This window comes from Diceros bicornis, chromosome 31, assembly GCF_020826845.1.
Source record: "Diceros bicornis minor isolate mBicDic1 chromosome 31, mDicBic1.mat.cur, whole genome shotgun sequence".
Lineage (NCBI taxonomy): Eukaryota > Metazoa > Chordata > Mammalia > Perissodactyla > Rhinocerotidae > Diceros > Diceros bicornis.
Window position 1 is genome coordinate 7,785,835 of NC_080770.1, and position 14,099 is coordinate 7,799,933.

Below are 14,099 nucleotides of genomic sequence, written 5' to 3' on the forward strand. Positions count from 1 at the left end.
GCCTTCCTTGATCACTGATCCTCCTCCCCATCTGTTGTCTGTTCCCCTTTGTCTCTTGTTGGTTGTGGCCAGCTCATCTGTCAGAGGCATCCTGTGTGTGTAGAGTGGCTTGTTTCCTGATCATTTGTGTTCCCATCTCCAGGGTTCCCTGAAAAGCTGACTAGAACTCTGAGCTGACACCCTCTTGGGCAACCCGGTCATTAATTCTGCAACTCCTTGTGCAGGGCACCTAGACCTCCTGCTCGCTGGCACATGTCAGAGGTCCCTAGTGCTGTCACTCCAACCCTCTCCTTCACAGCTCTATCTGATTGTTTCCCTCCAGCCTCTGTCTGTTCATATGCAGCATGAAAGCTTCCTCAGCTGCCCTGCTGGAGCTGTTCTGCGTCCAGTGGGGCCTCTAGCCTCACAGGGGTCTCTTAGTGGGCCAGCACACTGCTGGCCAGAGTAGCCCAAGTTCGAAGCTCCCCTCCTGTGGGCTGTGGTTGTGGCAGGAGCAGCCTGTGCCCGGTAGCCCAGAGAGGCCAAGGTTGGGAAGGCCTGCAGGAGTGTCCCGCACGTTGTAAGTGGTAGAGAATGACCCAGAGATGCCCCAGCCTCAGGAGGCACAACAGGATTGCCTGTGTTGGTTGTTCCAGTAACCTCTGCTGCCCGAGTTGGGGGTGTCTGGGAGCCTTGAAGACTCTGACCCACTTCACTGATCCCCCAGGGTGTCTCGGCACGGCCTCTTGTGGTCTGGGGGCCTCTGGAGCCAGGAGCTGGCTGAGCCAGGCCGTGTGCCAGGCTGGTGGGGGTAAGCCTCCTGCTTCTCCAAGCAACCCAATGGCAGCTGGTATTTTAAAATAACAACCTTTAGGGGCTTGCCCCGTGGCGTAGTGGTTAAGTTCACAGCCTTCCATTTTGGCGGCCAGGGTTCACGGGTTCAGATCCCAGGCGCGGACCTCCACCACTCGTCAGCCATGCTGTGGCGGTGACACACATACAAACTAAAGGAAGATTGGCACAGATGTTAGCTCAGGGCTAGTCTTCTTCAAGCAAAAAAAGAGGAAGATTGGTAACATGTTAACTCAGGGCTAATCTTCCTCAGAAAAAATAAATAAATAAAATAACAATCTTTGATGCATTAAAAAGCCCCAAGAAAACCAAGACAATGAACCATTATGGTGGTATTATGGGTTGAATTATGTCCCTCAAAAAAGAAGTGTTGAAGTCCTAACCCTCAGAGCCTCAGAATGTTACCCTAGTTGGAAATAGGATCATTGCAGATGTAATTAGTTAAGATGAAGTGGAGCGAGGTGGGTCCCTAATCCAATATGACTGGTGTCCTCATAAGAAGATGGGCATGTGAAGCCCTGGTGGCCTAGTGGTTAAGTTTGGCCTGCTTTGCTTCAGTGGCCTGGGTTTGGATCCCAGGCACAGACCTACACCACTCATCTGTCAGCAGCCATGCTGTGGTGGCGGCTCACATGAAAAAAAAAGAAAAAAAATGAGGACGATTGGCAGCAGATGTTAGCTCAGGGCAAATCTTCCTCAGAAAAAAAAGATGACCATGTGAAGACAGATGCACACAGGGAGAAGCCAGGTGATGATGAAGCAGAGATTGGATTTATGTCGTTGCAAGCCAAGGAACCCCACAGATTACCAGCAAAGCACTGGAAGCTAGGAAGGGACAAGGAAAGATCCCTTACAGCTTTCAGGGGGAGCGTGGCCCTGCCGACACCTTGATTTTGGACTTCTAGCCTCCAGAACTGTGAGAATAAATTTCTATTGTTTTAAGCCCCCCAATGTGTGATACTTTGTTACAGCCGCCCCAGGAAATTAATGCAGGTGGGAACAAGGGTGCATGGAAGTGACCTCTGGAACATGGTGAGTCTTAAGGGACGAGTGACTGACCGAACCTGCCATAATTGCACACAGATGCAGCCATTGCAGACTGCAAATGCTTTCCCATCTGTTACCCAGTGTCACCCCCAACCTCGTGAAGCAGGGGTGATCATCCCAACTTCAAGATGAAGAAACCAGGGCTCAGAGAGCTGACTTCTGGCCCCACAGTGGAGGCCTCCTGACCCTGCCGACTGCCTCCCCTGTCTCTGGACACCGAGTGCCTGCCTCTCATTTGCAGAGCAGAACTCTGTGCTCTGCCCTTGGGGGTGGGAAGAAATCACCAAACAGCACCGTAGCTCCCCAGTACCCTGAAGAAGTAGGTATTACCATCCCCATTTGAGAGAGGAGGAAATGGAGGCCCAGAAAGGTGATACAACTTGCCTAAGCCTGCACAGTAGGGAGGGAGGAGGGCTAGACCTGAGTAGGGTGTTGGCCCTCCAGGAGAGACCTGTCTCTTCCCAGAGAAGACAGCCATGCGGTCTGACAGGCTAGGGTGAGGGGAATGTGGGCTGGGGGCGTGTTGGGAAGCCAAGTTGGGGAGGGGCGTCCAAGAGTGCTGAGCAAAGGCCAGGAGGCAGGAGATTGCAGGGTGTGTTCTAGAAACAAGTGAAGCCAGTATGTCTGGTGGGCAGGGACCAATCCAGGACGTGTGCAGGCTGAAGCTTAAATAATTTGAGGGGCTCTTGTTAAGAAAAATAACTTTTTATTTTATTTTATTTTGTTTTTTTATTTATTTATGTTTTTGTGAGGAAGATTAGGCCTGAGCTAACATCTGCTGCCAATCCTTCTCTTTTTGCTGAGGAAGATTGGCCTTGAGCTAACATCTGTGACCACCTTCCTCTACTTTATATGGGACGAGGCCACAGCATGGCTTGACAAGTGGTGCATGGGTGTGCGGCAAGGATCCGAACCTGCGAACCCCGGGCTGCCAAAGCGGGGTGCGCACACTTAGCTGCTACGCCATGGGGCTGGCCTCGAAAAATAACTTTTTAAATCCTACTTTTGCAAATTTTACAAAACCATGGAACACACTGCCGGACCCTGAAGCTTGACCTTCATTCATTCCAGGTGACTCAGCCTCTGGGCCAGGGCGTGTCTGTGTGCAGAGGGTGGGGTGTGGTGCTGGAGTTCACAATGCTGATCACCCACTCGGCGCCTGGATTTGGGCTGGTGCCGCCTCACGGGGATGTGTTAATCAGGGCCTGACCTCGGGGTGCCCATGGGGGAGGGGGTGGGAGAACACTCCATGGTGCAGGCAGCACGCCTGCCCGGAGGAGAGGCGGTGGAGTGCTTCACAGACCGGGAAGCCCACTCTGAAGGGACCTTCCAGCAGCGACCCTGCTGGCCACACAGAGCCGGGCTCCTCACCGGGATCTAGTTCCCAGTTGGGCTCCCTCCCCTGTCCCCTCTTTGGCCATCTCAAGGGTGCCTGGAATTGGGATCACGGGCTCCAGGCCCTCAGAGAACTGAGAGGACTCCCCAGCACCCGGCCTCCCTGCTTCCCTCTGCCGGGTCACTCTGCAGGCCACAAGGGGCGGTCTCTAGGGGTCAGCTGGTCTCTTCCCAGCTGCACCTGGAGCACATGGCCGTGGCCAACACGCAGGCTGCGCAGTGAAGGCTGGACTGGGGAGAATGGGGGGGCCTGACACACAGTGAGGTGGTCTGGGTGGGCAGCGCCCTTTCCCCCTCTCCTTATGCCGGGCTGGCTGGGAGCAGAGCACAAAGGCCCTTGACGACTGAAATGGTGTGCTTGTGTGCGGTGAGGGAGACACATTCTGAACTTACGCCCAGAAACAACTGGAGAACTAGTGATGGAGACGGAGCGGTGGTCCTGGGGAGGGGCCAGGGAGTGAGCACAGCAAGGGTCAGCCCGGAGCAGAAGCTCCTTGATGGCGCTTGGTGGGGGGGCTCCCTAAGTCAGCTGCATAAGCTGGAAAAGGAAATGGCTTCTCCCCTAGAGCCTCCAGAAGGAGTGCAGCCCTGCTGACCCTTGATCTTAAACCAGTGAGGCTCATTTCTGACTTCTGACCTCCAGAACTGTGCGATAATGGATGTGTGTTGTTTTAAGCCACTAAGGTTGTGGTTATAGTAGCCACAGGAACGATCACAGGTGGCGAGGGCAGACGGGGCCTGGGTAAGAGGAGGGGGATCTGGGCCTGCCAGGCTCCAGGCTGTGGTGCCCCCTTACCCACCAGAGTGGGGTGTCTGTGCCATCGGCAGGCCTTGGCCTCTCAGGTGGGCCCCGTTCTTCCTCCCAGCTTTCCAGACACAGGACGTTTAGAGATGATGAAAATAGCTAACACCTGATAGTCTACACCAGCCACTAAGGCACCTCAACAACGCTGTGAGGTGGGTCCTATTGTTATTCCCATCTTAAAGGTTGAGAAGCTGAGGCTCAAGGTCACCACTCCCGTAAGTGCCCATGATCATGGCATCATGCTGCCCTCGCCAGGCGGAGGACCCTGCAGAGGACAAGGCACCACTCACTGTCATGTCAAGGCCCTAGTCCCAGGACGTCGCTGCTGTGGGGACGCGTGGCTTGCTCCTTGTAGCTCCGGAAATGTTGACAGTGTGAACTGTAACCCCCAAATGGTGACTGTTGCTTCGCAGCTTCCTGTGGGGCCCACAGTGCTCCGGAGGTGGGGTCTGATGCTGCCCCTGCCCCCCAACAGGACCTGTGGGGAAGAAACAGCCTCCTGGCCGGGCCCAGGGCACGAGCAGCCCTCAGGGAGGGCACAGAATTACCCAAACCTCCTGGGTTCTCTGGTCTCGCCCCTGGGGCACTGGCTCTCCGACTGTGCCCTGTCCTAACCCCAGTGTGAGAAGGAACCTGGATGCCCCAGGTCTAACAGGCGGTGGGGGTGTGGCTTAGCTTAGGGACAGGGACAAAGGTGCTACTGTTGGCTCCTTGTTCCCTTGCCTCCCTGCAGAACTCTCCACTTGTCCCCACCATGAACCCCAAAACCACTCTGGGACCTTCTTACCCTGGGAGTCTCTGACCAACCAATGAGACGGGAAAACTTCCCTCTGGGTCTCCATCAGTGCTCAGCTGGGTGAGCCCAGAGGCCTGCATCCCTGGATGCAGAGTTAACAAAAAGCAAATGTGCAGCCCGCAATCAACTCGCAGGCTGTAATTAACACACTCTCGTTACTTCATATCAGAAACCACCCCAACGTTTGCTGGAAACTGATTTTATTATTAATACGTCACATGATACAAAAGAATGAGAATATTCAAAGGGCACTTAGTAAAATCCTGCTTTGTCCCAAAGGGCAGGCAGAAAAGGTTAAGGCACAACGGAGGCTTAGAAAACAGGAGAAAGAGGCTGAAGAATAAAAACAAGTAATTTGTGTGTACACACACACACACACCCACCCCACAGGCCACGTCAGCCCATCAGATAAGAATTCACCTGGAATCAAAACAGTGAGTGGGAGGAGAGAACCAGGGCAGGGAGCCAGATGGCTGGGCAGCCAGTGAGGCCAGTGACTCCAGGAAGGGAGACCAGATGACCTCTGGCCGGGACATTCCAAAAGGCTGGGGATACCTATTTGTTATGACAAATAACAAAGTCCCTGCTGCTGGAAGGCAAGCCCAGCTCAGAACATCTGGAGTGTTCAAAAGTCCCCAAAGGGAGGAGGAGGTGAGCGGGCTCTGGCATCTGGAGACCAGAGGTTCTTGTTTCCTCTCCCATGGTTCTCCACTGGGAGCAGGAGACAAAGCGAAGCCCTGTGCTGAGCCAGCCGCCTCCTTCCGGTGGAAAGTCCCAGGAGCGCCCGTGAGAGCCAGGGGCCCACAGCGGAGGAGCCTGAGGGTTGGGAGGGGCCTCCTCCTGGGCCGGCCACGACCAGCGCCACATCCAGCCTCCACCTCGTCCATGCTCTCATCACGGTCTCCTGGAGGGACTTCCCCATGCACAGGTGGCCCCCGAGTCAGGCCCGATGGAAACCACAGTGCCATCTCCAGGGCAGCCAGCAGCTCTGAGGTTGGCGGGCGTTCTCTTGAGTTGCCCGAGTTCACAGGCTTCATGGGACCAAAGCAGAAGAGAAAACACCAAAACTAAACACGATGTCCAAGGGGGTTTGGGAGCTTCTCCGAGTGTGGAGGGTGGGTCTGGTGGGCTTGTTGTCCAAGGACAGCCACCTCCCAGCACAGTGATGTCACCAAAGGCTAGCAAAAGGGCACTTTCCTTCTGGTCAGAGTGTCTCCTGCCCGCAAGAGATGCCTGAGTGAGGGGCACAGGGGAGCCGGGTCCTGCCAGCTCCCTCCAGTTCCATCCAGCCAGGGAGGGTTTGGGTGGGGGGGCCTTGCCTTCTCTGTTCTTGCTGCGGTTCAATCCAGGGAGGGGCCCTGCCCCGCCCCGTAGAGCGCTGGCCCAGCCTGGCAGCACAGGGTGGAATGCCAGCAGAAGGAATGCAGAGATGTGGTCACCTGAGTCCAGGGAAAAGACCGAAGACACACACGGGACCTCCAGGTCCCGAGCCCTATTCCTTGGCTACCTGCCATCAGAACCGCCACGGGGCACTTCACAGCAGGGGACACTGTCCATCTTGAGAAGGGCACAAAAGCGCATCCCTGGGTGGGAGGGGGTGGCCGGGGCCTGATCAAATGGTCCTGAGACAGCAGTGGGGCTCAGAGTCCAGGGGAAGGACGGGCAGGCTGCAGGAGGGACCCTGTGGGAGCCCCCGGCCAGCTCTCCACAGCCCAGGCACCGTCTCAGCCACAGAAGTCACTCCTCCACGCTCCGAGGAAGCCCCCCACCCCAACGTGAGGGCCACAGCCTGCCCTGCCCCTCAGGGAGGACAGCACTGGGCCAGGTCCAGGGGCCTCCCCGTGCCCTCCTCCTGCCTGGCACTGCCGCCCTCAGCCCTGCTCCAGGCCGTCGGTGGGCTGCACCACGGTGTAGCTCCCCTGGCTCGTGGAGAGCTGCCGGCTGAAGAAGGATGTGGTGCGCTTCGGCTTCACCCGCTTGATCTGCTCGCCTATCAGGAAATACGAAGAACGTGCTGAGGAGAGGGCTGCCCCGAGGAGGGGGCCCAGGCCCCTAGAAGCCTGGATTCTGGCTCCAGTGGGATGGTTTCTTCTGGAGTCTATGCAGACTGAGTGCCCCTCTTCATGCCTGCCAACGTTCTGAGCCTCAGTTCCCCAACCCTAACTCCCACCAGTGACATGGGTGGGGCATGTGGCTAGCCTCCGAAATCAGAGGCAAATCGGGGTTTGCATTTGGTGCTGGGCCAGCTGTGGCGTCTGAGGAGCTTTTGCTAAAATGTGTTCAGGAACAGACCAAAGAAACAAAACACCTCAACAAGGCCTGCCCCGTGGCGTAGCGGTTAAGTGCACACGCTCCGCTGCTGGCGGCCCAGGTTCGGATCCTGGGTGCGCACCAACGCACCGCCTGTCAGGCCATGCTGTGGTGGCGTCCCACATAAAGTGGAGGGAGATCGGCACGGATGTTAGCTCAGGGCCAGTCTTCCTCAGCAAAAAGAGGATTGGCATGGATGTTAGCTCAGGGCTGATCTTCCTCACACACACACACACACACACACACACACAGACACACACACAGACACACACACAAAAAAACCCTCAACATATAGGACTCACTGAAGATGAGTCTCAGTAAGATCAGGAGAATTCTTACAAGTTAAAATTCTCAAGCCAGGTGATCAAGGTCAACATCAACAGTCAAGAATCAAGTTGAGGGCCGGCCCCGTGGCTTAGCGGTTAAGTGTGCGTGCTTGGCTGCTGGCGGCCCGGGTTTGGATCCCGGGCGCGCACCAACACACCGCTTCTCCGGCCATGCTGAGGCCGCGTCCCACATACAGCAACTAGGAGGATGTGCAACTGGGACATACAACTATCTACTAGGGCTTTGGGGGAAAATAAATAAATAAATAAAATTAAAGTGAGGGGAGAAAGGACCTATCACTTTAAAAAAGAAAAGAATCACGTTGAGGGGCCGGCCCCGTGGCTTATCGGTTAAGTGCACGTGCTCCGCTGCTGATGGCCCGGGTTCGGACCCCGGGCGCGCACCGACGCACCACTTCTCCGGCCATGCGGAGGCCGCGTCCCACATACAGCAACTAGAAGGATGTGCAACTATGACATACAACTATCTACTGGGGCTTCGGGGGAAAAAAAGGAGGAGGATTAGCAATAAATGTTAGCTCAGAGCCAGTCTTCCTCAGCCAAAAGAGGAGGATTAGCACGGACGTTAGCTCAGGGCTGATCTCCCTCACAAAAAAAAAAAAAAAAAAAGAATCATGTTGATAACGCGGCCTTGATATGATGTGATAAAAATGGCCCTTTACCTCTGTGGTCTTCCTCCCTCAAACCCATAATCCCAGTCTAATCATGAGAAAAACATCAGACAAATTCCAATAAAGGGGCATCCTATAATATCCCCAACCAGTCCTCCTCAAAACTGTGAAGGTCATCCAAAACTAGGAGAGTCGGAGAAACTGTGACAGCCCAGAGGAGCCTAAGGAGGACAACTGAATGTAGTGCGGTGTCCTGGCCAGGATTTTGGGACAGAAAAGGACATTAGCTTAAAACTAAGCACTTTAGTTAATAATACTGTGTCAATATTGGTTCATTAATTATAACAAATCTACCATATTAATGTAAGGTGTTAATTTTAAAAAATCAAGCAACAAAAGAAAAACAGGCAACAAAAATGAACAGTAATCCATGAAGAAACTATAAATGATCAAGCACATAAAAATGGTCCACCTTCACTAGAATTCAAACACCAACCCAAACAAGTTCTCTCTCTCTCTCTCAGGATGATAAGACCCACTGTGGATACAGAAGGTACGTGTCACCTCCTCTTCTGGGAGGGGTACAAGTGGGTACACACTTTAACCCAGCAGCCTCATTTCTAGGAATTTATCCTGAGGAAACAGTTCTGATTCCAAGTAAGGATTTAGCTACAGGTATGCTGTCTGTAGTGGCTGAGAACTGGAAATAACTACAAAGTCCCACAATAGGGGACCAGGTGAAAATGACTGTGTGCACTAACCACGTTGAGAAAGACTACAATAGTGCTAACAATTCTTTTTTTTTTTTTTTTTTGGTGAGGAAGATTAGCCCTGAGCTAACGTCCAATGCCAATCCTCCTCTTTTTGCTGAGGAAGATTGGCCCTGGGCTAACATCTGTGCCCATCTTCCTCTACTTTATATGGGACGCCGCCACAGTATGGCTTGACAAGCAGCACGTTGTTATGCACCCGGGATCCGAACCTGCGAACCCTGGGCCACCGAAGCGAAGCACGCGTATTTAACCACTGCGCCACCGGGCTGGCCCCAGTGCTAACAGTTCTGCCATAGAAAAATTATTTTGAGGGGCTGGTCCCGTGGCTTAGCGATTAAGTGCACGCGCTCTGCTGCTGGCGGCCTGGGTTCGGATCCCGGGCGCACACCAACACACCGCTTCTCCGGCCATGCTGAGGCCGCGTCCCACATACAGCAACTAGAAGGATGTGCAACTATGACATACAACTATCTACTGGGGCTTTGGGGAAGGAAAAAAGGAGGAGAATTGGCAATAGATGTTAGCTCAGAGCCGGTCTTCCTCAGCAAAAAGAGGAGGATTAGCACAGATGTTAGCTCAGGGCTGATCTTCCTCACACACAAAAAAATTGTTTTGCTTCTTCCAATTATAAAAATGACATGCTTGTTGTAAAAAACTGAAATGCTACAAAGAAGCACAAAGAGAAAAATAAAAGTTACAGCAAGTGATCCCCACAGCTGGGGCCTCTCCCTCCTCTACACGTGGACCAGTCTTGCACGTTGCCATCCTATTACCTGATTCTTCCTACTCAGTATCATTTCCTCAACATCTGCCATTAAAGGTAGGTATTTGTTATTGTGTTTTAAAAAAATACACTTTTTATTTGGGAATAATTCTAGATTTATAGAAAAGCTGCAAAGATAATAGAAAGAGTTCCTGTGTATCCTCATGCAGCTTCCCCTGATGTTAGCACCTTCTGTTACCACTGTACATTTATGCAAGTTGAGAGAGGAACATCGATACAGCATTATTAACTAAACAACAGACTGGGATTTCACCAGTTCTTCCACAAATGTCCGCTGGCTGTTCCAGGACCTGATCCAAGATACCACATTGCATTTAGGGTATCTTTACCAGTTGCCTTGATTCCACAGGCTGTGGTCCCATTGTTTCTGTACCCACACCTTTAATAACAGACATTGGTAGTTTCTAGTTTTTCCATCTGGACAATGCTGCAGTGAACATAGCAGTGAGAAGGGACAGAAGACGGTTCTTACTGCCAGGGCCCCAGAGGCCTCCAATTCCTGATCATAGAGCTCAGAAGATGCGACAGTCATGCCCAGCCCTCCTGTCTTTTAGCCAGGTCCTGCCGGCTGGAGGCTAACTCACCGTGTCTGGAATTGCTCCGTACCTCCCTACCCTCTGGAGCTCCCCAGGGCATGCGTGTGTGTGTGTGTAGACATGTGTGTGCATGGTGTGTATACCACGAAGGGGTCACTCACCCTCCTCCACGTAGTCAATGGTGGAGAGGTGCTGGATCCGGCTGCACACCACGCTGCCCTGCCTCCGCAGCTGGGGGCGCTGAGCGGGAGGTGGCAAGGAGCTGGGGGCTGAGTGGGGACCAGACACGCTCTCCTGGGGAGCGGCGGCCTCCGCAGCCTGGTTCAGCTCGATGCAGTACTCGATGAGGCTGCTCATCAGTTCGGCCTGGGGAGGAGAGAGGAGCGGGGGTGAGGCCTGGAGGGTGAGCCACAGCCCACGACCACCTTCCTGTACCCCTGCAGAGCGAGATGAACCGACGCACGGTCCCCTGCCTTCTGGTGGGGAAGGCAGATGAGGAACCAAACACCATTTACACAAGGCGGGGGCAGGTACTCTGGGCCGGGGCAGGGGAGGCGTCCATTTGGGTGGCTTCAGAGGTCAGTCCTGGAGGGCATAGGGGTCCCAGGTCTGGGGGGGTGAGGTGGGAAAGAAAGAGCATTCTAGTCAGCAGGTACAGCCCAGAAGGCTGACCACAGTGGGTGGAGTAGTCAGGCCAGGCAGGGAAAGCAGCTCAGCTGCTACGGAGAGGACGAGGAAGGGAGGAAGAAGGCCCAGGCAGGGCTTCCCAGGCTGAAGGACCCACATGTGTGTGTTGGCTGAGAAGGACCTGCAGGCCCATGAAGAAGGCAGTGGTGAGGTCCCTGGGGTGGGGGTGGGGGGCTCCCTCTGCAAGCATTCTTCAAAAGTCATGCCTTCTCGACACATTTTAAGCATAATGCATATTGACATAAAAGGTAAAGTGACCAGACGTCAGTGGACACAGTCTGGGCACCATATGATGGGGACGTCAGGGGGCGGACAGATTCACAGACACAAAGCTGTCAGTGGGTGGCGTCCCTTAGTCAGGCAACACAGATTTATTGACTGCCCACCGGGGCCAGCTGCTGCTGTAGGCAATGGGATACAGCAGGGCCCGAGATGGAGAGAGTGCCAGCCTTGTGCTCCCAAGAAGAGAACCCACTGGGGGAGCAGGGTCAGAGGCCCGGGGGTGGCCCCTCAGTGATGGAGATGGTGAGGGAGATGTGGCCGGTGTCTGTCCACCCACAGTGTGACCCAAGGCCTCTCCGAAGCAACACAACCTACCCTGGGGAGGGGGAGATGGGCAGGAAACCTCACCCCGGCCCAGAAGGAAGAGCCAGCATCCTGTTCTCCACAGCTGCCCCCTTTTCTCACTGAGGGAGCTCCACCAAGCTGGAGGTGGGCTGGTGAGCAGGTAGGCAGCCAGGGGGACAGAGGGTCCTGAGCTCCGATCACAACAGGGAAGCCCTCTAAGTTCCTCTAACACAGTGTGATGCTTCTGAGATGCCAGGAGCCTGCCACTAAAACTTAGCCGCATTTGACAAAATTAAATATCCATTCCAGATAAAACTCAGCAAACCAGGAATAGAAGGGAACTTCCGTCTATGAAAAACACACAGCTAACACCACACTCATTTAGAGCAAGACTGAACGCCTTCCCCCCAAGGTCAGGAGCAAGTCAAGGATGTCCGCTCACACTACGCAACACTGTACTGGAGGGCCAAGTGAGGGCTACCAGGCCAGACAAAGAAGAGGCGCACGGACGGGAAAGTCAGAATACAACTATTCACAGACTACTAACTGCCTACGGAGAAAACCCCAAAGAATCTGCAAAAGAGCTACCAGAACTAGTGAGTGAGTTTAACAAGGTTTCAGGATATAAAGGTATATTTCTGTATACCACAATGAACAACTGGAAATTGAAATTAAAAGCAGTATCATCTATGGTAGCACCAAAAAAAAAAAAAAAAAAAGAAAGAAAGAAAGAAAAGAAAAGAAAACATTTAGGGATAAATCTAACACAAGATATACAAGATTTGTATGCTGAAAACCATAAAATGTTACTGAAAGAAATCAAAGACAAATAAAGGGAGATACACAAATAATTGGAGTGGAAGACTTAAAAACATCTCTTCAAAAGACGTTGTTAAGAAAATAAAAAGTTAAGTCATAGACTGAAAGAAAACATTTGCAAAACACATACCTGATAAAGGACTGGTATGCAGACTATACAATGAACTCTCACAACTCAATAAGAAAACACATAACCCAATAAAAAAACAAATGATTTGAACAGACATTCCACCAAAGAAGATATATGGGTAGCAAATAAGCACGTGGAAAGAAGGTCAACATTAGCAGTCATTAGGAAAATGCAAATTAAAACCACAATGACATATCATGACTGTACAGTCATCAGAATGGCAAACAGAGAAAAACAGAAAATACCAAGTGCTGAGCAAGGACATGGAGCAACCGGAACTCTCGGACTCGGCTGGTGGGAATGCAAAATGGTAGAGCCACTGTGGAAGACAGGTTGGCAGTTTCTAATAAAGCCAATCAGATGTTTATCATACAAGCCAGCAATCCCACTCCTAGGTATTTACACAAGAGAAATGAATGCATATGCCCACACAAAAGCCTGTACACGAGTGTTTAGAGCAGCTTTAGTCACAAAAGCCCCAAACTGGAAACAACCCAAACATCCTTCAGTGGGTGAAGAGCTAACCTGTAGTACACCCACACAACGGAAGACTCTTCCAGAATAAAAAGGAATGAACCCATGATACACCACGCAACATGGAGGAATCTCAAAAGCCTGAAGCTTAGTGGAAGAAGCCAGTCTCAAAAGGCTGCATACAGTATACACACTGTGGGGTTAGACCACAATTTGTTTATCCATCACCAGTTGATGGACATTTGTGTTGTTTCCAATTCTTTGGTATTACAAATGAACCTGCTATGAAGATATGAATACAAGTCTTTGTGGGGATATATATCTTCATTTCTCTTGGGTAAACATGTACAAGTGGTATGACAAATGTATGTATATGAAACTCTGGAGAAAGCACAACTCTAGGAATAGCTAAGAGGAGGTGTCAAAAAGCAGGTGAAGGGGCCGGCCCAGTGGCGCAACTGGTTAAGTGTGCGCGCTGCGGCGGCCCAGGGTTCGCCGGTTCAGATCCCAGGTGTGCCCTGACGCACTGCTTGGGGAGCCATGCTGTGGCGGCGTCCCATATAAAGTGGAGGAAGATGGGCACGGATGTTAGCCCAGGGCCAGTCTTCCCCAGCAAAAAAAGAGGAGGATTGGCAGATGTTAGCACAGGGCTGATCTCCTCACAAAAAAAAGAAGCAGGTGAAGAGATGAGTCTGAAATCAGAAGAGAGATGTACAAAACAATAAAATAAAAGATAATCTCAAAGAAAAATTGGCCAAAGACTTCAACCAACAGGATATCCCGATGGCGAACAAATACATAAAAGGTATTCAACCTCAGTAGTTGGGGGGAAATGCCAATTAAAACCATATGGAGATTTGACCATATGGAGATTTGAGGGGTGATAGAAATAATGCCGATAAAAACGGGCAAAAGATGCGAGCAGACATTTCACCTCTAGGAAGATACATGAGAGCAAAAAAGCTGCTCCACAGCTTAACTGTGGTGGTGGTGGTGGTGGTTGCGAGGGTGTGCAAATGTGTCAAAACTCACTCTTAAAATGGGTACATTTTATTGTAAATTATACCTCAGTGAAGCCAAAAAATAAAGGAAAGAAACATAAGGAGATACCACCACTCACTCACCAGCGTGGCTAAAATGGAAAACACTAGCAATACCAACTGGGGAGGGGGGTATGGAGCCACGAG

At 52.2% G+C, this 14,099-nt stretch overlaps 1 protein-coding gene across 2 annotated transcripts in view; it reads right to left on the minus strand.

Moving 5' to 3' along the window:
* Window positions 1-5,043: 5,043 nt before the first annotated feature.
* Window positions 5,044-14,099, minus strand: part of FRMD8 (FERM domain containing 8) — a 78,058-nt gene continuing 69,002 nt past the window's right edge. For both annotated transcript variants that reach the window (XM_058526435.1, XM_058526436.1), the window contains exons 10-11: window positions 10,397-10,601; window positions 5,044-6,864 (exon numbers count right to left, since the gene is read on the minus strand). In XM_058526435.1, the coding sequence (XP_058382418.1) occupies window positions 6,746-6,864; window positions 10,397-10,601 (324 nt within the window). In that variant the 3' untranslated portion in view covers window positions 5,044-6,745. The remainder of the gene's footprint in view (window positions 6,865-10,396; window positions 10,602-14,099) is intronic.